This window comes from Plectropomus leopardus, chromosome 20 (assembly GCF_026936395.1).
Source record: "Plectropomus leopardus strain MGB_pleo_1.0 chromosome 20, ASM2693639v1, whole genome shotgun sequence".
NCBI lineage: Eukaryota > Metazoa > Chordata > Actinopteri > Perciformes > Serranidae > Plectropomus > Plectropomus leopardus.
This window is the reverse complement of record NC_142195.1, coordinates 13,700,502-13,726,446: the sequence shown is the minus strand read 5'-3', so window position 1 is coordinate 13,726,446 and position 25,945 is coordinate 13,700,502. Positions and strand designations below refer to the sequence as shown.

The 25,945-nt window shown below is 40.9% G+C and overlaps 3 protein-coding genes across 5 annotated transcripts; 1 reads left to right on the top strand and 2 right to left on the bottom strand.

Annotated features, from left to right (window-relative positions):
* Window positions 1-429: 429 nt before the first annotated feature.
* LOC121959514 (uncharacterized) lies at window positions 430-11,892 on the bottom strand. 3 transcript variants are annotated; one of them, XM_088070847.1, is made up of 19 exons: window positions 11,878-11,892; window positions 11,610-11,781; window positions 11,390-11,447; window positions 9,940-10,096; window positions 8,826-9,527; window positions 8,395-8,476; window positions 7,919-8,249; window positions 5,929-6,945; window positions 5,309-5,389; window positions 5,078-5,190; window positions 4,925-4,983; window positions 4,703-4,792; window positions 4,578-4,621; window positions 4,314-4,486; window positions 3,635-3,705; window positions 3,362-3,507; window positions 3,134-3,278; window positions 2,424-2,570; window positions 430-2,337 (listed from the first exon to the last, which is right to left on the bottom strand). In XM_088070847.1, the coding sequence occupies exons 5-19, from the start codon at window positions 9,342-9,344 to the stop codon at window positions 2,047-2,049; spliced, it is 3,309 nt and encodes a 1,102-aa protein (XP_087926973.1). In that variant the 5' UTR covers window positions 9,345-9,527; window positions 9,940-10,096; window positions 11,390-11,447; window positions 11,610-11,781; window positions 11,878-11,892; the 3' UTR covers window positions 430-2,046. The 3 variants fall into 3 exon arrangements, with proteins under 3 accessions (XP_087926973.1, XP_042364791.2, XP_087926972.1); XM_042508857.2 differs by lacking the exon at window positions 9,940-10,096 and having other exon boundaries at window positions 11,583-11,781; XM_088070846.1 differs by lacking the exon at window positions 9,940-10,096.
* Window positions 11,893-13,267: 1,375 nt separating this feature from the next.
* Window positions 13,268-17,888, top strand: LOC121959515 (uncharacterized). The gene is made up of 2 exons (XM_042508860.2): window positions 13,268-13,689; window positions 14,426-17,888. Exons 1-2 carry the CDS (start codon window positions 13,491-13,493, stop codon window positions 16,045-16,047), a joined length of 1,821 nt encoding a protein of 606 aa, XP_042364794.1. The 5' UTR covers window positions 13,268-13,490; the 3' UTR covers window positions 16,048-17,888.
* A 184-nt stretch (window positions 17,889-18,072) lies between these two features.
* hcar2 (hydroxycarboxylic acid receptor 2-) lies at window positions 18,073-20,055 on the bottom strand. The gene has a single exon (XM_042509679.2). The coding sequence runs from the start codon at window positions 20,014-20,016 to the stop codon at window positions 19,138-19,140; it is 879 nt and encodes a 292-aa protein (XP_042365613.1). The 5' UTR covers window positions 20,017-20,055; the 3' UTR covers window positions 18,073-19,137.
* Between the last annotated feature and the right edge of the window lie 5,890 nt (window positions 20,056-25,945).

The window sequence follows — 25,945 nt, the reverse complement described above, 5'->3', positions numbered from 1 at the left end:
GTGAAGTAATTGTTATCGTACTTTTCCAGGAAACCCAATTTGAATGAACAATTTTACAGACCACCGAATCTTCAGACTGATTTAACTCTGAGTTAATCTATCAGTCTAATCAGTCTGCAACACTCATCGTGGCTCTGTGATTAATTTAAAAGCCTTCTTCCTCCTTGAGCTCAGCTTCAGAGCTCTGTGGAAAACACTGAGGAAAGAAACTATCATTTGAAATTAGAGGGAACATATTTCCATCAAGCTAAAGGAAAAAGTTATGTAATTGCAACCAAAGATCAAAAATGAAAGAAAAAAAAATTGACCAAAAGGTTGACAATATACAAAGGGGACATTTTCTATAACTTTCAAATGTTCTGGTCTCTTATGAACTTACAGGCCGTCAAACCAAGTCTAACATCCATAAACAGTCTGATTCACACTGAATGATCTACAGAACATTTTATTTTTCCCCAAAGAGAAAAAGAAACATACACTGGAAATTTGCCCTTCATTTGAAAATGATGTATAACGGTGACATCAACATATTATACACATAATTAAAAACATAAAAGTGCAAGTAGGATTCTTTTAAAAACAGCACATCCTTTCCTCTTCACTCAGAGATGTGCTGTACTACAGCACCCTCTAGTGGTTTTCACTTCAAAGGCACATTTCTGTCCCCTAAAATAAAAATAATAAATGAAAGGAACTCTGTTCTGTTTTCATACCACCACAGTACAAAGTCAACTCAACAGAACTGATAATTAGGTCCAGACACCTTGAGTCCCTCAACAAATGAATCAGGATCCTGCTTTCTATCCTGAAAGAAACGGAGGGTTCGTTATTTCCTGAGGCTTCGGTTTGTAAAAGTGCACAAGATAAAAATGCAGAAAAACAAAAAACTACAGACCATGTTGCAGAGTGGAAACATTGCAGACTTGATGCCGATCTGCGACTTGAAATTTATGTGGGCCGGGGACTTTTGTGATCACAGCTGCAACGATATCACGTCGACAAAATATGTCCAGAGGCATACAGACACATAAACACCTGGCAAAGCACTCAAAACCGCTCCTGTGATAGGTACAGCCTCACTCCGAAATTGTCAAATACAGATGTTTTTGCAGTACTTTCGGTGTAAGATACTGATGGTAAAAGCCACCAATCTCGTCCACATGATACGCTGCTGGACTACGTCAGCTGAGAACGCAGCCGGACAGAGCTGTCGGCTGTGTTATTACACCTCACCGGCACCCTGGCCTGCTGCGGCAGCATGATACATAGACGGGCAGCGACAGCCGAGGACGCGGCTGGAAGGAATATGTTGCGTCCGCATGACGTGTCACTATATGGCGCCGAGTTGAAATGCCGCTGCTCAGTGTGCCCCATGTACAGAGGCTAAGCCCTCGGTTACGCCAGCTATGCCACAAGTTCGATTTTAACGTCTGCGCTTTGCTACATGTCATCTTCTCTCCACCCCCCTCTCAAATAAAGGCAAAAAAGCCCCCAAAATATATATTTTTTAAAGTAATATAAGAAGCACAAAGGGATGGAAGAAACACCAGACTCCCACATGAAAATCCAGGGTTTGTTTGGTCCCTTCGTGCTCCTGATTTATACACCGTCTGAATGTGTTTTGTTTTTCTACACCTAACACTGGGCCTCTTTATACATAATCATCCGCGTGTGATATGTTGACATCATGGTAGCGTCATCCTGGAACGTAAAGACCAGACACAGAAGGATACCTAGAGCGTAATATGTAGACATAGAAGTCCACTGCAAAGTGGCAACATGTGATGACTTGGGATGAAAACGTGTTGGTAGGTCCCGCTACAATAAGTGTCTCCAGGACCACATTTTGCCATGACACACACACACACACACACACACAAGGTGAAAATAAAAACAGCTGTCACAATATTGTTGTCAACAAAACAGTATTTTGCTGAGGCAGATTTCTGCTTCTCTGCTCAGTGCTTCCATAAAAAAAACTAACGTCCCGTTAGATCACAGCTGAAACATATAAATCTGTATTTTTAACTGTTCATAAATCACCTTTCAGGCCTCTTTATTCCATCGAGGAATGATGGTCCTGCGATAAGTCCGTCTTTCCGAGATGTTGCGTCTGACCTTGATCAGCGGCGTAGGAGCCAACTCCTGGTCTAAAGACGGGCTGGAGTGGGACTTTTTCAGCCCACCTTCCTCCTCCTCTTCCTCCCCCACAGAGTCTGCACACACGGCTTTATCAAACACGTTCAGGTCTGCGATGCTCAGCCTACTGTTTACTGTTGTCTTCTTCACCTTTTTCCAGGCCTCCAGCCCTTGGATGTAGATCTCATAGCGACACATCTGCGGGGTTGAAGAGAATCAGGGTCACCGGTATGTTTTTTTTTCGTTATATACACACACATTATGACTCCCAGTATTTTCATTACCTCGTGCTGCAGGTACTGCGCTCTGATGCGATACTCTTCCAGCTCCTTGGCTTTGGCTTTTTTGCCCTCTGGGAGGTTTTGCTGCAGGTACAGCAAGTCCGCCTTGAAGGACTCCAGCATTCCTGCATGAGACTGCAGCTGACGTTCCTGCACAGGAGGAGAAACAGATAAAAGGCTTAATGCACAGGACAGCTGCATCATGTGATTCATGTCTGCAGTGTATATTAGCTGCATCTGAGTTGCAATAAAACTGCACTTTTTGACCCTAATTTCATAGATTATGAATGAAGGCATCACCTAAAAAGATCTGAGTACATACAGTGTGATTTATAAGTCGGAGTATGTAACTTTTTAAAGGATGAATGAGCAATTCTTTCTTTGGCGAATGAAAAGCTGAATTCATGAGGAATTAAGATGCACGTTTGCTTAATTCAGTACACTCAGGTTCTGCTGCGACAGCTTTGTTCAGTCATTATCTTGTATTATCTTGTAATTTCACATGTGGCCACTTTTCATCTTAAGCAACACATTCTTGCTTTAATAGGACAAATGATGTTCAAAACGCATATATGATGGTTTTGATGCTAGAATCTGTGATATTTTCACCTCACTGTACTGACATGTTTTGAAAATTTTCACATTTAAAAATACTGACAAACGTATAAATACATAAAAATGCCTTTGTCACTAAGAGGAGTAGAAGTGTGTACCAGAGATTGAGCAGACTGCGAGGCGGGGAGGATCGGTCTGAAGAACCTCCTCTGAGAGCCCACAGCGGCGGGGAACGGGGGCGAGGAGTGAAGAGCCGAAACCAGGTTGATGCGGCTGATCCATGAATTCATCTCCACTTTGGATCTGAGAGGAAATCAAACAGTGATCTGAGAACACAAACACACACATATGGACGCACTCAACAATAAAGCTGTGCTGTGACTTACGAGGCCTGAAAGAGGAAAACCCTCCAATCAGCCGTCTGCAAACGGAAGACGTGCGGCTTCTTGGTGTAGTCAGCTGCCTGCTCGGCCAGAGAGTGGTGCACACTCACCACCTCCTCGTTAGTCGGCTGCTCCTTCCTGTAATCATCCTAACAGACACACATACACCCACAAGGACACTGTTTTCCATGTATCCGTACTGTACGGAAACACATTTTCAATAATGATATTGAGTACTGTTAAGAATCCTATTAGATAAAGAGTGCAGTCACTGACCTTCTGTAAGTAGAGGACCATTCCTCTGAGCACTCCGTAGAAAGTCTTCCAGCCTCTTTTCCCCCACGGAGCTGCCACACAGAAACAATCAGCAGGTGCATCAAGATTAGACAGCACTGATACCAAAGCCCGACATGGTGACGGCCACTCAGTGTTAAATGAGAACTTTGTGAAAAATGACCAAAAAAAGCAAAGTTCACCTGAATACTGTTGACTTAGTTAACAAAAAGACAACATGTAACATGTTTAAAACATTAACTGATGATTAATAAAAAAAAGAAAATCTAAAATATGAATTAAAAAAATCTAATAAATGTAATAAAATAAGTCCAAACAAAATTAAAACATTACAGCTCGTTTGGAGCTGTAAGAGGTGTGTGTTTTGCCTCCTGAAGTTGACTTGAAAAGGCCAAAAGTCTATAAAATATCTTTAATTTAATGAAATAAATTTGAAAAGTAAAACAAAATTTCCATTTAAATGAACATTAAAATCAAAGCTTTGTTTTTAAAATTCATGATCATTACATCAGAATTCCTCCTAAAGTTACTCTACAAACCCCATCTGACACTGGACCGTATGCTGGTGTTCATTCTTTAATGTCAAATTAATTAAATCGTCATTGCACATTTAAATCCCGACTGTTCTCTAAGGCAAAATAAATGTCTGTGTCTCACTCACTGCGTTTGCCATCAATGTCAGCGTGCAGCTTTCTCTGGAGGAATCCCTGTTTGACCACGGAGGCCGTCTTGTCGTGAGGAACATCCTGGAAGGGGTTGGCTTTTGAACGCAGTGGTGCATCTTCTCCTGTGTCTTCATCCACCAACACGGTGCTCTTCAGTTCCTCCTCATCACTTAAAAATGCAAAGACAGATTTTTTTCTGTATGTTCGAGATTATAAATGTGAAGAATGAAAAAGAACGGTATCGATATCAGTGCACTTACACAGCCCACTCCAGCGGTTCATTCTTTATGGCATTGTAAAGGCTCTGTGGAAAGGAAAAGTTTAAATCAATTTCACCAGCAGAGATTTGACTTTGGCTCCTAAAAGAAATCAGAAACAGTATTACCTTTAAGAGATCCTTACTGAAGTTTTCATCTTCGTTCATCCCATCAAGGTTGGACACAAATTTAGAAGAGGACATGGATTTTCCTACATTCTGTTAAAACACACAAAAATGTGTGATTGATTTACTGAGATCATCAGGTAACAGATCATCAGGTAACAGATCATCTGGTAACACAGCGGCAGAACAAAACTTAAGATGCAAACAATCACAAATGTGTCCCACCTGTCCATGCAAGTCAGTGTTGAGAAGCATCAAAGCACATGTGAGCGCCAACACGGATTCTGCGGATGGGAAAAACGAGGGACAAATGTCACATGTGAGCGCTTGCTGCTGTATCTTTTCGCAAAAAACAAGTGAAGCATAACTGAGGCTCACCTGAAGAGGGGAAGGAGTCAGGGTTGCACCGATGGAAGCGGCAGGCGAAATGCTGCAGCACACGCTCTCTCTCCTGCGTCTCTCCAATCAGTACCACCACTTTCAGAAAAGATCTGAGAAACGGAGAGAGAAACCGCAAAGAGATTAATAAACATTATGGGAAGTTTTATGAGCATGCTTTGTGAGAGATGTTACTGCACGCCATCCAAGCTCCACCTCTGTAATCCTCACCTCAGGGCATGATCCAGACTTTCCCCAGTGAAGTCAAAGAGTTTAAGGTACTCCTCCCCGACAGCACGACTGAAGTCATTACTAAAGACACAAAACACACTCTGTATCAGAGGTATCCCAAAAGAAATGATATAATCTCTTATACATTAATCTGAAGACAAAGCCTGTTGTGATAATTACATTACAAACTTATTAAAGTTAGCAAAAATGATCAAGGTCATATCCATATGTCGTATGATATTCCCCCTTCTGTTTATTTTCATGTTTGTTTACATAAGAATGTCACCAGTATTTTAGGATGCCAGAATAAACAGTTTTTTTCCAAACATTAAAGGATTTAGGTACAGCGCCTCACGGCCATTAAGCCAAACGAACAGACAGAAACTCTGCTGAGACACGTTTTGCTGTCATTTCTGGTCGCGCTGCTTCTCTGCTCTCATCTGCTCTCTGTATCCAAGTTTCAGCTACGTTCTTTTAACCCTTTGAATACTGGAGCAACATCACTTTCCTCGTGCTGCTTTTAGACACCTTTTTACGAGTATTTAACCTTTGAACCCCTGAGCAGTTTCTGGGCAGTTTAAAAGAAAGGAAGATTTAATATACTGTATGTATGTTCTTACTCTTTGTCTAAGTGCTTCACCACGTCCACACGTTGGATCCCATCCAACTTAAACAGCCGCACAGCGAGGTGGCGGGCCATCTCTCTGTTCACCTCGTCCCCATTCATATGAGGCGCTGCTGTCTCGGGGGGGTTGGGTTGCCCTCCATTTGCAACAACTACTTGCACAGATCCGTCCTCAGCACCTTCTACTTCTTCACCCTGTTGTAACACCTCAGCCTGTTTGTCCACCTGATTGGACTCTGATTCTGCTGTCTGCTGTGTGACCTCGGCCTCAGAAGACAGATGCTCTGTTATCTCTGACTCATCTGTCTCTGGCTGCACAAGCTGCTCAGAGAGGGTCGGCTGAGACAAGTCGGTCGTTTGCAGCGGCTGCTCATTCTGCTCTGATGGCTCCGTCTGTTCTTGCTGCTCCGCCACTCCGGGGTCTTCAGCTTCAACGCAAACTGTCTGCTCTGACTGAGTAGACTCTGGCAGGTCTGCATGTTCAGGTCGGGTTGACTCTTCCGTCACTTCCATCTCTGGTGTCTGATCCAGATGTTGGTCAGAGTCTAGTGACACCTCTGCTTGGATGTGCTCTGACTCTTCGGTCATCTCAAGCTGTTCGGACTCAGCGTGTTCAGGCTGAGGTGACAGCTCTACGTCCTGTGATGTCGTTTGGTTGCAATCTTGTTGTTCTAAACAAATGGTCTCCTCCAGTTTTTCAGTCAGCTCTGCTATCTCTGCTGAGTTGTCTATCCTCTCCAAATTATCTGCCGCCTGTATCAACAGTTTTTCGTCGTCGTCGACAGCCTCTGACTGCGCAGGGTCCACATTCTGATCAACATCTTTGCACATTTCTGGGTCTTCAGTCTGACTTGTGGGATCTTCATATAACCGCTCTAGCATCACAATGTCCTCTTCACTCCCTGAGTGCCGCCTCTCCTCCAAGAGCCCCGACTGCTGCAGATCGATTAGCTTATCTGGGTTTATGGCTGGTCCAGTATCGTCAGTTTGAAGTGGCACTGCAAGAAGCTCCCTATAAAACAAAGATTAAATATGGATTGTGGTTAATATCATAATGGCACATAATACTCTTAAAGGGCCCCTAATGACCATTTGTATATCAATTATTCACCCTGTATTACACTGACTATGTGTGGAAAACTTTCTTGCATGCCACTGGTGAACAAACATTTTTTTAAAAAAACTTGATGAATTAAGGTCATATGAGACTATGTTTAACAACAGTAAAACTATAACTAAAACTATATCAAAACGTCCGTCTATAAACTCTCACACAACTTCTGCAGTGTAATCCGAGTACTTCCCAAACAGACAACTCTTTCAGATGGGAAAATTAACTTAAAGTGGCACTGAATCTATGTTCTCTTGAAAGCCAGATTCCTTTCTCAAAAACTGTAATTTTACCTTGCTGAACATGGGAGCTGCTGATTTACCACTGCCTTGATCAATTAGTTTGTTTGTTTTATTGTGTAACTTTGGTGAATACAAATTGACCCTTTAAAACACAAACGTCACACAAAAACTAAAAACCAATTCAGGAATCGAGTCAGAAGTTGAAAAGCAGCTTCGGTGTTCAGCTAGCTAAAATAATTGTTTTGTTAATGGAGCCTGGCTTTGAAGAAAGAACTGAACCTTTTCAATCTTAATGCAGTTCCTTGTCGGAGAAGATATTTGTTTGGCAAGTAATGAAGATACAGCTGGATAAATGAGATTGAGATGTGTGTGAGAGTGTGTCAATGGATGTTTGGATAAAGTTTGCTGTTGTTAAACATGGACCTCTATAAATTCATCAAGAATTGTCTCACTTTCTGAATTCTTCAGTCAGCAGAGGCATGAGAGAAAAACAAAAGTTTTCTTCATGAAGTCCATGTAGTTCATGTAACACAGTATGAGTAGCTGATATACAAATAGTCACTTCGGGTTGAAGTATTCCTTTAATAAGCACTTCCTGTTGTGCTGTCTTAAGTGAAGTCCATGATACTCACACATCATTTAGACAACTGACAGCTTTTTCCTCTTCACTTTCTTCAGTGCAGGACACGTTTGTCTCACTCGCCTCCTCTTCTCCCTCCTCGGTCTCTTCTTCAGTCTCAACACCGTTCGTTGAAGTCCGCCCTTCCTCTGAGTCTCCCTGTCCAGTCAGCAGAATGTCGGACCCCTCCTGTTCCTCTTCTACTTTTAAATCTACAAAACCGCCGGCCTCATCTTCTGTCACGTCAGTCTGTTCAGGAATATCAGTTAAGTCCACAGTTTCAACAGGATCTGATGTTGCTGAGCGTCCCTCCTCTTCTTCAGAGTCTGTCCTCGGAGGGATTTCTGAAAGATTTTGTAGAAGAAGGTAAACATCACAGTTTTACAGAGGCACTTCCCAAACTCTAGAAGCCAAAAATTAAACTAAAATGGAACAAAGTAAAATGTGATTTCACACCTAATTCAAGTTGTCTCTCGGAATAATACGTACCGTTATCGCTGTCTATTAGCTCATGTGTTGGATCTTCCCTTTCCTGTGTCGGCGATTCTTGCGTATCTACAGCATCACATGGCTGGAAATTGCAACACAGGACATCGATCATGAGTATGAGTTATGTGAAAAAGCTTGTGATTGCCAGTGGGTTCATGGGTGAGAAACTGCACTCATCTGACCAACATTATGTCCACTCATTTCACCAACCTACTACAGTAGCCCAAACACGTGTTTCTAAAGAGATAAAGACTGAGGTGTTGAGGCCGGAGTCAAATCAACGCTCAATGAAAGAAAACTTAATGACACAGGAAGCTGTATCTGGAGGTGTATATGCTCACAGAAAACACACAAAAATAGACAAACTTACAAATAATGGCAGCACGACAACATCACACCTCTCTTTGTATCTTCTGAAACACAGTACGTACCTCAGAGCTGTTTCCTGCCCACTCTAGATTCGAGATGAGCAGCCGTGAATCAAACCCATCTCCTTCCCCTCTGTCGTCCTGTATGAAAAGCTCAGCACTGACGTCTTGAGATTGAAGCGACGGGGAAGTGGAGTCTAGACTCGTCATGCTGCCAGAGTCCGGCTCATTGGCCAAGCTGCTGTCAGTCATGAGTGAAGGCATCTCTGCGGAGGGATGTGGCATGTCCCACTGCACTGTGGCTATGGAGAGCGGAGCACTGGTGCAGGTCATGGAGCGCACTGGCCATATTATCTGCTCCCACTGCTCTGCCTCCTCAGGCGTTTCTCGTCCTGCCTTTGGGGAGAGTTGATCTGTCCCATGCGCCTGGTTTATTTGCACCTCTGTGCTGTCGCATACAGCAGTCTCCTGCTCTCCGTTGATGTACTGGTGGTCGTGAGAGGTCCATGAGTCTTGTTGAGGCTGCTGAAGGACTGAAGCTGTGATATCAGGCAGAGAGGAGCAAAAGTTTTCCTCCTCCATTAGCGTGTGTCTCTGTCAGTTCCGTTGCTGGGGCGGTTGTGGGTTTTGGTGAGAGATGCTGTAGTTATGAGTGTTTTCTTGCTTACAAAATGTCCTCCTCCACCATATGAAGCATGCTTATTTTTTTAAGATCCCATAAAATCCTGAAGCAAATTACAACCTCCACTGGTGCCATTCACAGATCTGTGAAGAGAAAGAAAAGCATTAATAATCAAAGATATTTTACCGCAACTCTATTTGAAGCAGCACGAGAAATTCTTCTTTGGATTTCGGAAGCTGTAACATCGTGTACAAACAAGTGCAAAATTGTCCTACTAAACTGATTCTTTGTGGATTTTTTTTAAGGGTAAGCTCAAGGATGAACATCTGATTAGCCAAGAGACAAAAAAGCCATTCATAAGACTCTACTATATTGGGTTGTAGAGGAACAGTGATCATTCATGGGTTGTTTTTTGACTCTTTGATTCTTTCTATTCATCTGTGAGAAGTGGTACATTTGAAACTATTAAGGAGGACAGCATTTTCAATTACAGACGAGCAAAACAAATAAAATAATTAATGGCCCTGATTGAACAAAAATACTCCAAACACTCACCAATTTCATGTTAACATAATCCAGTCTGGAGGTTTTTGTCCAAATTTTTAACTTGCACTGCTCATTTGTCAATTGTTTTTAACTCATCCATGTAGCACTGCAGGTGTGCAGTGCAACAGACTTTTAGTGAAATGTCACAGCAGCATGTTTGTACTTCCTGCCCGCAGACACAAGGAAATCAGCCGATGAAGTGAGCGAGAGAGACAGAGAGGGAGAAAAAGAGGTAGAGGTGAATGGTCTGGATTAAGACAGAGGGTGGGGTTGAGGGGCTGCTTCTGGTGAGCAGTTTAACTGCCTGCGTCCTGTTTTTATCATTTATCACCACACTGCACAGTGACTGAGTGAAGGATAAAACCCTGGAGGATTCCACATGTGAACTGCGTGTTGTTAACACAAACCAAGGCCAGCAACAGAACATCAACAACTAAATATCATCCGTGTTTGTACTAGTAAACACAGTTAAAGTGTCACGCCTCATATCTTTTTCACTTCACTCAAATGTTTAACGTGATCTCACCTTCATGTATTAGACTTTTTTTTTTCCCTATACTTCTCTGTCTATCATCATTATTCTATTCACATCATGCAACCAACATCCGGAACAGACCATGACCACATTTCCTGTGTGGGTGCTCACTTCTCAGTTCCTGTCAGGGTGCAACAAGTGCTAAAATACATGTGCAACAAGAGTTGACAAAGATTAACAAAAAGGATCATCTGTTAATGAATGACACTGTTTGAAACCAAAAATGTAGATACTAACACTTACTAAAAACTTAAATTAATTTTTTTGAAAGCAGTATTATGTCTCCAGTATTTCATGCAAGAATCAGTAAAAGTTTAATAGAGGAAATCTGAAAATAATTTAGCTCCATTCTGTTATTACACAGCACTGACTGCAATCTCTCGCTGCACTTTGATAAAATGCTGTGTTTCAAATGATAACACAGTTAATGCTTTGTGTGTGATGATGTTTGGCAGCACTGTTGATGATAAAAACTGTGGAAGGAATGCTCAGATAACAGCGAGAATTCATTTCTTACAAGATAATAATCAAAAAGAATATCAGGAAACTTTCAGCCAAATGTACAATTACACAAACAAACTGCTGAGTGAGGTAAGTTGGTAATAACTGGAGAAGTTGCTTACAGTGCATGGGAAGCTTATACAGCACAATGCAGGCTTGAGAGGGTGCTTAACACAATATTAAAGGAGAAGTAACAATATTTTTTTTAAAACATACCAGAGAGGATAAAATAAAAAGAGGAACACAGCCACAGTGTAAAGCGAAAGTTGCTAAATGACATATGTGACCGTACAATAATAAAATGAAAACCGCCTTGTTTGTCATTCATTAAAAGCTGACATGACTGTGAATATTTACAGACCTCAAAGAATGACAAAAAAATCTCATTAGTAGAAATGTTTTCAACTGTGAAGCATGACTTACCCCCTCAAGGGTCCTTACAGCAACATCATATGATCAGCAGGCTTGTGAGGTTTTAAGTCTGGTGGGAGGGAGAGACACAACACTGTGTTATACTGGGTTTCACCACTGTAAGAGGGCTGCACCGTCACAGACATCTTCACCCACACACACGCACACAAGCATACAAATAGCCCTCAGTTGATTGCGTCTGAACCTGCTGCGCACACCAAACAGGCCTCACATCCGCTCCCTTTTAGCCGAGCAGCCTCCTAGTCTGTGGTGTCGCATAACGATGCATGCAAGTCCTAATCAGGTCCAGGTCCTCCTTCTTCTTCATGCTTCCTCTCCATTTTGGATATATCAAGATCAAACTTCAGTCGACCTCTGTCTTGTTCACCTCCCAGCAGGTATGGCTGTGGAAGAAAAATGGGGAGAATCTGAATGGCAACAAAGAGGAAGGAAAAAAAGCTACATTGTGATTGGCAGATGACTCAAGTGCAAAGAGACACCTGAGAGGCCTCCGTCCACGCCCACTAGCCTGAGGCCATGCAAGCGCACACACACACAGGTCAGGTGAGGGGAGTGGCTCAGCTTCATTCCTGCAAATGACACCAGGAATGATGTGGTAAAACCAGAAGGTATACAGATTCAATTTGCACAAGTCATTAGCTGCACTTTAATTATCTATGCCTACCTCTGTTGGTTTACTGCTTACTACAGGCTTTGTTGTCTAGCTGTGTGCACAAACACCTCTTTAAAACAGACGTGGGTGTTTCTTTTTAAAGGCTTTCCCATTGGAATGAGACTACATAAGCGACATACTTATTTTAAAACACTTTTTCTTACATTTTTTAAAATTTCTTATACATTAGTATACATTATTTAAGTGACATAACCATTTACTAAACAGTTAAGCATTACTGGCGATGCTTGCCGAGCCAACATAATCTATCATCACATGATTAGCAGTTGCAAAATGATTAACTATATTAGTAGTAGCATTTAGAAAAGATAAGATAAGCTTAAACTGTTCATCCTACAATATATGTACAATATATACAATACAGAGTGCAAATACACAGCTTGCAATATTGTCTCATATAACACACACACACACACACACACACACACACACACATATAATTCAAAAATACAAATAAAACACACAACAGCAACATTAAGGTTCAAAATAGAAAACACAAAAAATAGGTAACTGTAGGTAGAAAAAACAAAGATATACAAATTAGCAAAGAGTAAAAAAGAAAAGGATAAAAACTAGCTATCAATAGAAAGAAAAATATAAACCTAGCTAACACTAGGTGGAAAAATATAAAACTGTGAGGTGCAAATGTATTAGCTAGCTCACAGCAAGGTTCAACATATTTTATAATAATAATAAAATGTATTAAATTTAGCATGAAAATCATTAGCATTTTGCTAGTTAGCATTTTGATTAAAATAAATATAAGCACACGTTAACTTAGTGTCACTTCGCCATATTATAGCATACTAACTAGCCCATTTGAACAATGAACGCCTTCTTAATACACATTTGTAATATTATGTAACGTTATTAATAATTATCGACACTCTTTATATGATTAGTATTAGTAGCATATGTTAGCATTAGCGTTACTTTTAATGTAGCTATGTAAACAGTATCATTAGCATGATTAGCATTAAGATAGCCGTTGGTATTTAAATATTAGCATTACCTAGCATTTATGTGGGCATCCTTGCAGTTACAAGCTAGTTAGTGGTTGTAGTAGGTGTTTTAGAAGTAAAGATACTCGCTAGTAGTATTATTAGTAGTGACCTAATAGTGCAGTTCTTATTATTTAAACGCCATTTGCCACCGTGGTTATTTGATTAAACAGTGTCAGTTAGCTTTGGCCCCGGCTAACCTAAGGACTCCCCTCCGCACCAGCAGGGGCGCTACAGAGTTATCAGAAAAACAAAACCAGCTCCTCCTCACCGTCACTTTCGTGCGACTGCCTCTGCTTTGTTTGTTCCGCACACGGCAGCATCAGACTCGCACACACCCACTTTTTTTCCACATATACTTTGAAGCTTGCACAAACCATCTGGAGAGCTGTCCACAGCGGCAGCCGCTCGGTCCATCATGGCCAAGTCGAGTGATCTGAAAATATTCTTGGAGTCCTCTCTGAATGAGATCTTTAAAGCCACAGTGAGCGACATCCTGGACTCAGTGGACCGGACCCTGTCCGAGTACCAGGGCACAATACGGAGGATCGAGTCCGAAAACGAGGGCCTGAAGCGGCTGCTGTTTGCACGGAAGAGCACCGACTCTGCTGCCAGAGGTATGGCTGTCTGCAGCCGCTGAATAACGGAGGCTGTCTGTGTTTTGACGCGACAGCAGCGGACTGAGAGCTTCATGCAGCCACTGACCTTTTGTTCAAGCACCCCCTGCACTGTCAGCAAATTGTGTGTGTGTGTGCGCGCGTGTGTGTGTTTACCTAGACATGAATAATAGGCAGCAGTACGACAGAATAAGAAGCAGATGTAAACAATGCAGGTTTCCCCACATTACCATGCAATTTAATACTTATAACACTGTATGTGGGCTGCCAATACTAATGGTCAAGGGTCGACAGATTATTAGAGCCGATATTTGGTATTTTGCTGATTATCTGCATTTTATTTTACTGATCACCCATAAAATTAATTAATGAAAACGTGAAAAGAAAGTGTCAGCATGAGAGGAACTTTTGCTCTGTATAACCTCAGGGAGCTGTTTTTTTCTGTCAATATTTTATTTACATTTTCACCAAAGTTGTTGTGGTTGTTGCAGGGAACTCGCTGTATTTGATGTTGACATTTTCAGTTTTGATTTTGGTGTGAGTTGCTGAGTGTCAGCTGCAGAGATATCTGCCTTCTCTCAAATTCCATGGAACTAGATGGCACTCGGCTTGTGGTGCTCAAAGCGCCAAAAAATATAAATATATATAATATTTTTCTTAATTATACATCACAGTTTATACTAGTTTGTTCATTATTTTTGCCTTGACTTTTTCTTTTGGTTTCTTTTTTTTACAGACATTGCTGAACGAGATGCGACTGAAAAGTTCTCTGCTTCAGAGTGGAATAATCATCCCATCATCTCCACCCAGAGCACATTCAAGGTGTCCATATGCAGCAGCGACAAGAAGAGCCTAAAGAGGAAGCAGAAAGACAAGATGAGGGACAGCACATCCTCCTCCTCATTTTTACTGCAGACTGATCAGATGGCAGAAACACCACATGTGAACCCAGCAGAGGCAGGCCTGTCCACCCCTAACTTAATATCAGTGAAGACAGAGCCTGGCCTGGATGAGAACAGTGCTATTGACCTTTCGCAGCCTCCTTCTCTTCTCAATCTGACAATGAAGCCTATAAAGAATGAGGTCAGTTTTGACAGTCATGATGCATTTGAACCTCTGCCACCATCTACAGGCCTCGAACAAGACTCCAGAGGCAGCGACAGTGAGGTTAAGGTCACCATTGTTTCGGACACTTACATGCAGGATGGACAGTTCATTAAAACGGAGGAGGAGGAGCAGAATGGGGTGTTGGAGTACGGTGACAATGACTGTTTTTCCAAGCAAGAGTTGAAGCATGTATTGAAATATTACCCTGAATCAGAAATAAATCCTGAGCCAGCGAGCAGACAGGAAGAAGAGCCAGAAGTAGCGCCGCACGAGGAAAATGCTGCTGCTCCTGCAGATGAGTTTTTGGAGATCCGTGACAACTTTTTGCGCTGTCCCTCTTGCCCAAAAACATTCAGTCGAGCTGCTTCGCTCAACATCCACATCAAGACACACAGCGCTGAGAAAGCCCACACCTGCAGCTACTGTGGCAAGCGTTTCGGCCGGGCCGATCTCCTCAAATCCCACAAGCGCACCCACACAGGAGAAAGACCCTACAGCTGCAACATGTGCAGCAAAACATACGCTCATCCCAGTCAGCTTCGGATACACAAACGCGTTCACACTGGAGAGAAGCCGTATTCCTGCTCCCACTGCGGGAAGTGCTTCAATGAGCACAACCAGCTCAAAGTCCACCTGCGGACTCACACGGGGGAGAGGCCTTACAGCTGCAATGAGTGCGGAAAAACGTTTAGCAACGCAGGCAATCTGCGTATTCACGAGAGGATCCACACAGGTGAGAAGCCATACTGCTGCGCTCAGTGTGGGAAAAGATTCAACGGCTTGGGCGACCTCAAAACACACTACAGGATTCACACTGGAGAAAGGCCGTACAGCTGCGAGCTGTGCAAGAAGACATTCAGCCAGGCGGGACACCTTACCATACACATGCGGATGCACACGGGAGAGAGACCGTACAGCTGCAACGAGTGCGGCAAGAAGTTCACGGTGGCCAGCAGCCTTAAGCTGCACCAGAGGACTCACACAGGAGAGAAGGAGTACAGCTGCTCGTACTGCAACAAGAGCTTCAGCAGGTCGGGTCACCTGAAGAGACACGAGCTGGTCCACACCAAAGAGAAGGTCTTCCTGTGCAGCCAGTGTGGGAAGACCTACACCGATCAGTCCTCGCTGAAAAAGCACCTGAAGATGCACGCGGCCAAGGAGCAGAAGGCTCAGAGCGAGGGGAGCACCAACGAGGCTGAAACAAACTGGCCGTCAGCCTCGGAGACAATCTCAGACACTGATAGAAATTAGAACCAAATTCTAAGGTGATAAGTAATATAAAAGCTGAGAACGAGTGCAGTATGTGTAAATCAAGGCAAGCCTATTAGCCATTTCAGAAAAACACCTGAAATGGCTGCAGCTTAGATCAGCAGGATATTACAAACTGTTGTGCAGTATTTTTGGTGTCTACAAAGCTTTCATATGTTTCTCAAATGGGACTTCTTGGATTGTATTTCATCGTTTCCCTGCTACCTTAAACAACATGCAGCCTCCTGCTCTGTTTGAAAGCATGGTTGTTTTTGGTTCGCTAAGGTTTCGTGCTGTGGTTGAAAGCTCTAGAAAAAGCTAGCAAGTGGAGCTTAAGTTAAAGGAAAACTTCACCACCAAAATAATCATTTATCTATTACTTATCCTATATTATGTTGTATCAGTGATAGAAATTGTCCTTCCCCCATGCCTTCAGGGATAGAAGAATCCAAAATGGAAAAAATTCTCCACGTATGATGGAGGCAGAGGTAGACCGGCAGCTTCTGTGTTCAGTGAGGGAAATGACTGCTTTTGTCAGAGGAGTCTGGCTTTAAAGAGAGCACAGTTTAGGTCTCACTTTTAGTTCAGTTGTCTGCTGCATTGGCTGTTTGTTTGGCATATACTGATCATACCCCTGGATAAATGAGACTTGGATTATACTGCACAAGTATATTTTTGTTGTTGTCAGACACGTACCCCTATTACCCCAATTCATCAGTAATTTTCTCTGTTGTCGGATGCTTTGTTCACTGGAGGCATGAGGAAAAGACCTCCTCACAAACTTAACCTAACAGTGCGAGTAATCGATATAGAAATGATCATTTGGGTGGCAAAGTATTCTTTTAAGATTATTTCTGTCTAACTGCTGATCCGAGGTCAAGAACTAACTTTCACGCTCAAAACTGTATGTGATGTTTGTGGTACAGTGCAATACACTGTTGTCTAATCTTTGCTGTGATTTAGTAGGACCAAATATTTAGTAATTCCTAATAATCATTTGTAGTTTGATTGATAAACTCAAATATTCCTCTTGTTATCATCTTAGCACAGTGTAAAGAGAGAAGACGGGACCCGAAATGGACAGCTGTTCTTTTAAACACGTTGTATGTTACCAAAATGTTGGTAATGTAGTTTTTAAAATGCTTTAAAGGAAAAGAAATATTATTGTCTGTCAGAGTGACAGGGTGTGCTCATGGTTTCATACATCCTGCTGGACCAAGACGCTGAATCCCAGGTCCAGGTTTCTGTCTTGCAGCTGGTCCTGACCTTTGACCCCACTGTGGAGAAAATAAGATTTCCCCACAGCGGTCAGTAATATATAACAATATAATTGTTTTAGAATGAAGATGCTTCTTGCACATGTATACACTTTGTAGTAGCCAGAGGGTTAGAAATGTGTGCTGCAACAGTGACTTAAGGTGAAGATCTTTAATATATTGCTGTATATAGCTTTAACTATACAGTCTCATCCATTGAACTGACACGAATGTATTTGTGTTATAATGTTACTGCAGATGTTCAGTACTTATTGACCCGCTTTTAATAGTAAATTAATCATTGTTTTGTAAGCCATGCTGATTTCAAAGAATGTCAAGTGTCTAGAGATGTCGTTTTAGGTTGCTCACTGTGCTGCCAGAAAACACATCTGTTACCTTGAATTATGTCAAACTGACACACGGGAGTGAATTGTCCTGTTTGTGATGACAGGGCTACTGTTTGTTGTGGCAACTGGTTGATATACCTGCACAGCAATGTATATTAAACTAAGTGTTTGCTACTAGGAGTTTATTGTGACTTACTTTTGTGTGATTTGTGTCTAAATTAAAGAGAAAAGTTAACCAAGAGATTGTTGCATGTCTTATTTATACCATATATGTATATATTTTATTTTAAATTAAAGGAAGTGCAAAAAAAATCTTTACTAAAGTACAAATTTATTCAAATAGATTAAATAGATTCTGCAAGGTCTTTTTTCCCCACATATTTAGTACAACCAGAAAAGCAAATACAACAGTTACAAGATAAGATAAGATAATCCTTTATTGATTCACAGAGGGGAAATTCAGGTTTTTGCAGCAGTACAAGGGTAAGTATAAGGGTAAAAGCTGCATGCTTGAAAGGTCAAATAGAATAACATAGAATAAATAAAAGATCAATATACTGTACAAAAAATACAAATTGCATAAAAAATAGAGGTACATACAGTTTTAAAAAGTGGAGGAGTAAAGTGTCAAATAGTATGTACTTGTGCATAATGCAGGGTTCCCAGATGTAAGACTAGTTGGCGGAGAGTTCCCTAATAAAAAGGGAGATGTCTGGGATTTCATATGTAATGCTGAAAACTACTCTTACTCTTGAAAAGTTTAAACATTCACAGAAGACATTTGTTCATTTTTATTATCAATTAATGTGGCAAACGTTTTTCCAATTATTCAATTAATTCTTAAATCTAAAAATTTGAAAGAAAAAAAGTTAAAAATTGACCGTCACAAATTGCCAGGGCCCAAAGTGCATCCTCAAACTGATTATACCCAAAATAAAACCCCAAACATACAAAATATCTACTTCCATGTAAGACAAGAAAAGTTAATATTGTCCACTTGTAACACTTGTAAAAAAAGAAGCATTTTATCCTTAAGAATATTTTAATTATGAAAACAAGGTGATGTTTTTGTAAAAAGCAACTGCCTTTGGGTCACTAAAAAACATTAAGGAGCTAAAAAGCTAATAGAAACACAGCAATGTCTCATAAAAAAACAATCAGTTTTCCAGAAGTGATCTGCAGATTTTCAGGCATTTCGTCGTGGCAGGGTTTCGTCTGATTGACGCACCGTCCAGAATCCAACTCCTCTACTTGATGACAAAGTCAGCTCATATGTCCCTCCAGAAATGCAAATATGATATGAACAGAACATGCAAATATAAGGTAAACATGGTTTGCAGAAATGTACAATGCCAACATTTTCTTCTGGGCTGGAACCACTGCACAATAAATCACTTCAGTAATCAGCATTTTCAGCATCAGATTGTTCAAGAACATCATATCCTCCTATATTATACAACAACAGTGCTTTAATATGACAACATGCATCCTTATTGGTTCTGCATCCTTCTGATCTGGCAGCAGTTGAGCTTCTCCTTGGACAGATAGAGCATGGGCTGAATGCTGCTGCTGAAGTCCATCAAGCCGAATGCGACGTAGTGAATGTAGCATTTAAACACATCAGGAGAGAAGTAGTGCTGGAAGGGGAAGAGAGCGACCGGGGGGAAATAGTTAAACACTATGATGGCCAGGATGATGAGGACCATCTTGAAGGCTCTCTTCTTTACAGGATGCATCTCGTCTCTGCCGGGCCCAGACTGCCTCAGCGCGCAGAGGATGGCGATGTTGCAGAACACCATGAAGACAAATGCTGTCAGGATCATTGCCGTAAAGACCTTCTCAAAGTTGTGGATGTTGCCTACACATTTGGCAGCAGCGTAGGCCAGAATGATCAGCCAGACCACTATGGCCAGGACCGCTCGGTGGTTACGGTCCTTGAGCTCTGTGAAGGTGATGGGGTGGACCACAGCCATGTAGCGGTCCAGACAGATGCAGGAGAGGAAGAGCGGCGAGGAGTCTTTGATGCCATAGAAGAAGCGCAGCACGTACCAGGTGCTGCTGGTGGTGAGAAAGACTATGTTGGCCAGCTCAAGAGGAGGGATGAGACAGAAGAGAACATCGAGAATCGCCAGGTGGAGGATGAAGATATCGGAGGTGGAGGAGTCCCCCTTGTTCTTGTGAATGAGCCACAGCACCATGATGTTGGCCGGGATGCCCAGGAACATGTTGATGAACTGCAGGCCCAGGTACCAAATTATGACAGTGGGCATGTCTTTGCAGCGCTCGTACACTGTCTTTTCACCCACAGTGTAGTTGAGGGGTCTGTGGGAGACGAAGAGCAGGGACGAGTTGATGTAGAAAACCTCCATGACAGCCGGATCAGAGGAACAAAGATCTGTCAGATAAACAGAACGTATCAGGTTTAGTAGTAGCAGTTGTAGTATTAACACAGAGCAGGGGTTATCATGATGTGTCACTTAGCTACAACATAAAAAGCATTACACAGTGGTCCATTATCAGACATGCAAACATCGTTGTGTGCACTTGTACTGATGCAGTTGTGCCTTTATATTTGCTGCACATTACCACAATATGTGTCATGTGGTGTTTTTTAAATGCTTTTAAAAGTGCCAAATAACACTGTGGTAAATTGACCTATATTTGCCTTTTTAGTCTTCCAACAGCTCAAAGCACTTCAAGCTTTTTGTACTTTAAAGGACACAAGTAACCCGGCGCTCTCTTATCTTTCCACAGGGAAGCGTTTACAGAGCTATTGAGATTTGAGATTTTGCTTTTATTATAATCTGCACTTGTTTTAGTGTAAAAATGGGTGAATGTGAAAGTTCTGGGTTCTTTTTCAGACCTTAAGACGTATAAATAGTTCAATAAATAAAGTGAAAGTACTTTATCTGAGACTAAAATAGAAGCCAACAATTCACCAGAATACAGGAAATAAAGTGTTTGATGCTCAAAAGTTTTCCCCAAAACAGGGCTACAAAACCTACACCCTTGCATATCACCCACCCTGAGTTCACATGAAATACTTAAAAGTGCCAGAAAGTCATCGAATACTGTTACACACACTGTTAATATAGACAATATAGACATTACACCAAAACTTAACTCCCAAGACCTTTAATTTGATCCACTGCAGTTATACAAATGTAAGTCCCAACACTTAAGCGGAGGTGGACTGTCATTGTTAAATTTAGGTTTGTCAGGAAACCCACAGTTGTTCTATGAAATATACTTCCCCTAAATACCTGCTATTAATACAAACCATCTCGCTCATTGAGCAAAATATATTCATGATACCATCTTATCACACCGAAACTATTTAAAAAATGGAAGTCTAAGGCTTATGCATTCAGAAAAATGACATTATATATATAATATATGCATACATATGTATAATATATGCTATAATATATGATATTATAGCAGCTAAAGCACCAGAGCAAAAAGACAGAGCGCTAACCTAATACTGTGGTAACTTATATTTTAAACTAAATGCTGTCAGTCACATGGTACATGAACTTGAAAAAAAAACTAAAAACTACAACACGTGGTAGTGTGGGCTCATGCAATGTGATTTTTTTTTTGTTCTATGTATTTTTGTATTGTAAGTGAAGCCTCTTACCTTGAATTGTTACTCAGTCATCTAAAGAGCTCTTCAACTGACTGTCACTGTCACACTGTTCTGCAGACTCAGACCCAATTTCCTCTTCACACATGTAGAGCTGTACAGTGATGTGGCTGCGTGTCAAATATCGCTTTATGAAAAGGCTCACAGAGTTGTTTGCATGTCTTCCTACATGTTTCCACCGTGTCAACAGGCGTCTCATTCCATTATCTCTGTATCTAAGGGTGACATGTAAATGTGCAAAGTGACTATAACGAGGGCCTCGCCTCCTGCAGAGTATATTATCTAATTAAGTCTGCAGAGTATTGACATTGTTAAAGACAGGGCTTCAAGACTGATGAGCTCTCCCAAGACACAACATTCATGTAAAACTGCAGTGTGTGAGGTTAGAGATCAGGAGTTAACATTTAAAATGACACTCACCTGCTCAACAGGATGCTGCAGCACCTTCCTAAATTGACTGGTGTCCCGACTTGGCACGTAATCCCTGTGTGACGCCTGTGTGTGTCTGTTTAGTGTGAGCAAATACTGAGTCCTCACCTCAAAATGAACGGAGAGCAGCGTTTGGAAGATGACCCAACACTTCAGGGATCCTGATCATCCAATCAGACCGTGGAGGCGAGGGCGTGGAGGCTGAGGATCTCTCCCTGGATGCCACAGTGTCTTGTTTGGCCCCCGTACATCCATCACACATTAAAAATTAAAAAAAAATTCAAAAAAATCATTAGATAAAGATGAATAATATTAAAGTATGATAGTGAGTTGGGGGGAGGGGGCAGTGAACTATAATGCAGGTTTGTGTGGAGGACGTGTTGTGGCAAGCCATCATCCATTCACACTGATTGGCAATGATGCAACAAACCAATGGTGCCTGACGGAAAATCGTCAGTAAACAACTGATGCAACAGTTCAGAAAATCACTTCTGATTCAATTCAGTGTAACGATGTGTAATATGTTACGTGACATGTTTTGAGGCGTAATGTCCGTCTGCAGGTTGTGCTGCAGCCGACATGCAGCACAGGCACCTGTGTCTCTACTGAGAACTACAGATCACCTCACACCACGGTTCACACTCGCAGTATTTTATTGTGTTTTCCTGAGTTTTAGCTTGTTCAAGTGATCTAGCGTTGATGAATGACCTCTCAGGTAACCTTTGACCTTTTACGTCTACTTCAATACACAGTAAAAAGAAAAAAATAAAAGTAGCAATACTACGACAGTGCAAAAATACTAAGTGCAAAGACAGTGCAAAAATATAAGTAAAAGTCATATGTTTAAAATTTTTACTCCACCGCTTGAGACCTGAGCAAATTGCTTTGATTTCTTCCAAAAACAAGGGGAAAATGCAACTTATCAAGACATGGCCTCCAAATTAATGAGATAAGTAACAATTTACAAGGAAATTACCTGAAAATAAATGAAAAAAAGAAAAGGAAAACACAAAAGCAAACAAGAAAATGACCCGAAAAAAAGTTCAAAATTAAAAATGTATCGAACCTTTTTTTTTCAGGTAGCATGGTTTTAAGTTTATAACTATAACAATTAGGAATATTATTTCGTCAATTTTTTCCCTTTTTTTGGATAGGTTTCTAATAATCCTGCCCCCTTTTTAAGAGTTATTTTCTTGTCAGCTTTTATTCATTTCTTGAACATTTTTTCACATTTTCAAAGAAATCAAAACAATTTGCTTATGTTTCAAGGGGTTAAATAGCTTGTGAAATATATCTGAACCTAGCAGAAGAAAAGTGAAGTCGATCCAGGTTTCAAAGGGTTAAAGCACCAACAAGGAGTTTTTAACTGGTTATGAAACAGTCTCAGTTTAATACTGATGCCTTTAAACAAAGCAGACAAGATTATCAGTGAGAATGTTGGCTATTTCTATATAGTTATATAGAAATCAAAATCCGTACTGAATGAAGCAGTGGTGCTCATGGGAAATGCAGTATTTATTCAGGGAAACACTATAGCTTTTTTCCACAGGTGCTACGAAAAGCAACACAAAATGAAACTTCCTTGTAGTTGCTAAAAGAACTAAAGTATTGCCAACAAAATAAAGTTAAAGTACTCATTTTTCATAATAGGCCATTTCAGTATATTGTATTTTATTATATTATTGAATTTCCATCACATTAATCATATAGCAGGTAAAGATGAGGCTATTTTGAATTTATTTACATATATATTCATTTGACTTTCTATCCTGTATGGTTTCTTGTGAATTTTCCCCAAGGATCAATAATGTCTCATTGATATGATTATATTAAAATTGTTTTGGCCTGCTAAATATTTTACAACTTCTACAGTGTGCTGCAGGTTTAAGTATTTGTGGTGTTACAATGTGTTGTTCAGTGTGTGTTTCAGGCTGTCTGAACAGCTTGATAAGCCAACGGGTGAAACTCGACCCTGGTTTGTTTACCTCAGTGTCAGTCAGTCATTTTCTGTAACCGCTTGTCCTCGTAAGGGTCGCGGGGGGGCTGGAGCCAATCCCAGCTGTCATCGGGCGGAAGGCGGGGTACACCCTGGACAGTTCGCCAGACTATCGCAGGGCCGTTTACCTCAGTGTCTGTCTCTGAAATTGTTTGTGTTGGTGCCATTTTCACAAGAGATGTGTCTCCCTCCTTCAAGGTAGAAGATTCACACAGGTTTGTCAAATTCTGCATCAAAGCATAAACACGGGCGCGCACACACACACACACACACACACACACACACACACACAGAAGCACACCACTGCTCCTGTCCAAATTCCTGATCACTGAATGCTTTAAATAAGTGTGACATTTGGAGATTACTAAATACAGCATCATGCAAACAGTAGTACAAAGATTCAAATAATGAATGTGTCCATGAAGGGAAATCTTCTTGGTTCATATTTCTGCACAGAGCACTGCTCCACTTTGCACAAATCCAGATTAGAGGTGCAAAAATTCATTAAACAACTATTTAGTAAGATTTGGTTAAACCTTATTTTGAAAATAGACCAACATAAACAAGGTATGTGGATAAAGATATGATACAATAATTTTATATTAGTGAATTATTTTGGCCCTGTCATACTGTACGCTTTTATATTGACACTGTTTTGCGTAGATGATAATTGCCATGGATACCGTATAGCACTTTTAATAATATTGCACTTACACGTAACCACATATCATCTGACAAGATGACAGGAAACATATGCTACTGGCTGTGGAAGAGAGGGAAGTTTAAGGTCAACCAACACAGCAAATTAATAAAACAATGATTTATGCAACTGATAACAGTGAATACAAATGTATCAATATGATTTTCAAAAAGACATTTTGAGAATAAATTTTAAAAAAAACATAAAAGAAAAGCTACGAGGTGGGTAGTTGCTGGGGTTAAATATCCACTCTAAATAAATGTTAAGATATAGCTATAAAATGCTTTTAATTAAATAATTTGTATCTGACTGTTCACCAAAGAAGAAGTTGAATCACAGTATTAAGTCTTAAAGGCAATGAAAACCTATTTTCTCAATGAGCTTATGACTTCGATGAATGACTTGTTGCCACAGTATAAACACTTGGTTTTTTGCATGTGACATTTTGGGGTTTTGTGTGCGTGCTTCTTGAAGTGGGTGAATAACTTTAATTTCAGTGACTGTTGGGTGCATGTTTTTGAGAGAGGGGGAGAATTTAAATACATCAAAATCAAATCTAATCAAATTTTAGATGCGGTAACAGAAAAAAAGTTGCAGTTTTGGAGAGCAGGCAGCAGCCTTGGACTTAGATGCTTGCAAGAGATGAGATGAATTTAAAGACCTATTTTCTAAAATGCTTATAGTAACAAAACTAGACACGTGAAAACACACAAGCACAGGACAGAACTCACAAAGAATGAAGACAAGCCGAAAAGCAACTGGGCCGGTATAAGAAGGGAAACACTGATTGTGGAAGTGGGAACAGGTGAGTTGCTGCAGGACCAGTGAGGGACAGGTGAAACTAATCAGGGTGGGATAGACAATCAAAATGGGCGGGAAAACACAAGGGCATCAAGTGAAGTGATCTGATATTAGAGATGTTGGTAACTAAGTAAGACAAAATAACACTAAGCATGAAGAGCAGAATTAAACAACATGACCTCAAGAGCAGATCAGGGCAGATCATGACAGAAAAAGCTAACAACCAACATGCATGTAGAAGAAATACAGGTTTATTTATTCAAACTTTACGATAAATAATATATGTGATGCACTGTTGTATTCAACGTCTTATTGTGTTTTCTAAGTGATGTGCTTTTTGTGTTGCATTGTCTGTCTTTTGTCTTTTTTTGTATCACTTTATATCATGTGCTATCGTGTGTATTATTTATAAAAAAAAACATATACGTTATTTGTGACTGCATTAGTGTCCTCAGTTTTCAGCGTCACTTTCTATGATTCACTGCACCCACTGTGCAGGTTTACAGTTAAACTCCTCATTAAAAACTGAGCAGAGCTAATCACATCTGAGCCTGAAGTGGAAATGTGCTGCATGAATTACATCAGATCGTTCTCACTATCGAGGGACATTAACTTAATAATTCAAGACGGGAAAACCATAACAGAACTAAGCAGGACAGACCGTCCTGGAAAATCAGATTCTGTGTTAATGGGGAATTGAGTTCATTTTTCTTTTTAACAGCTCTC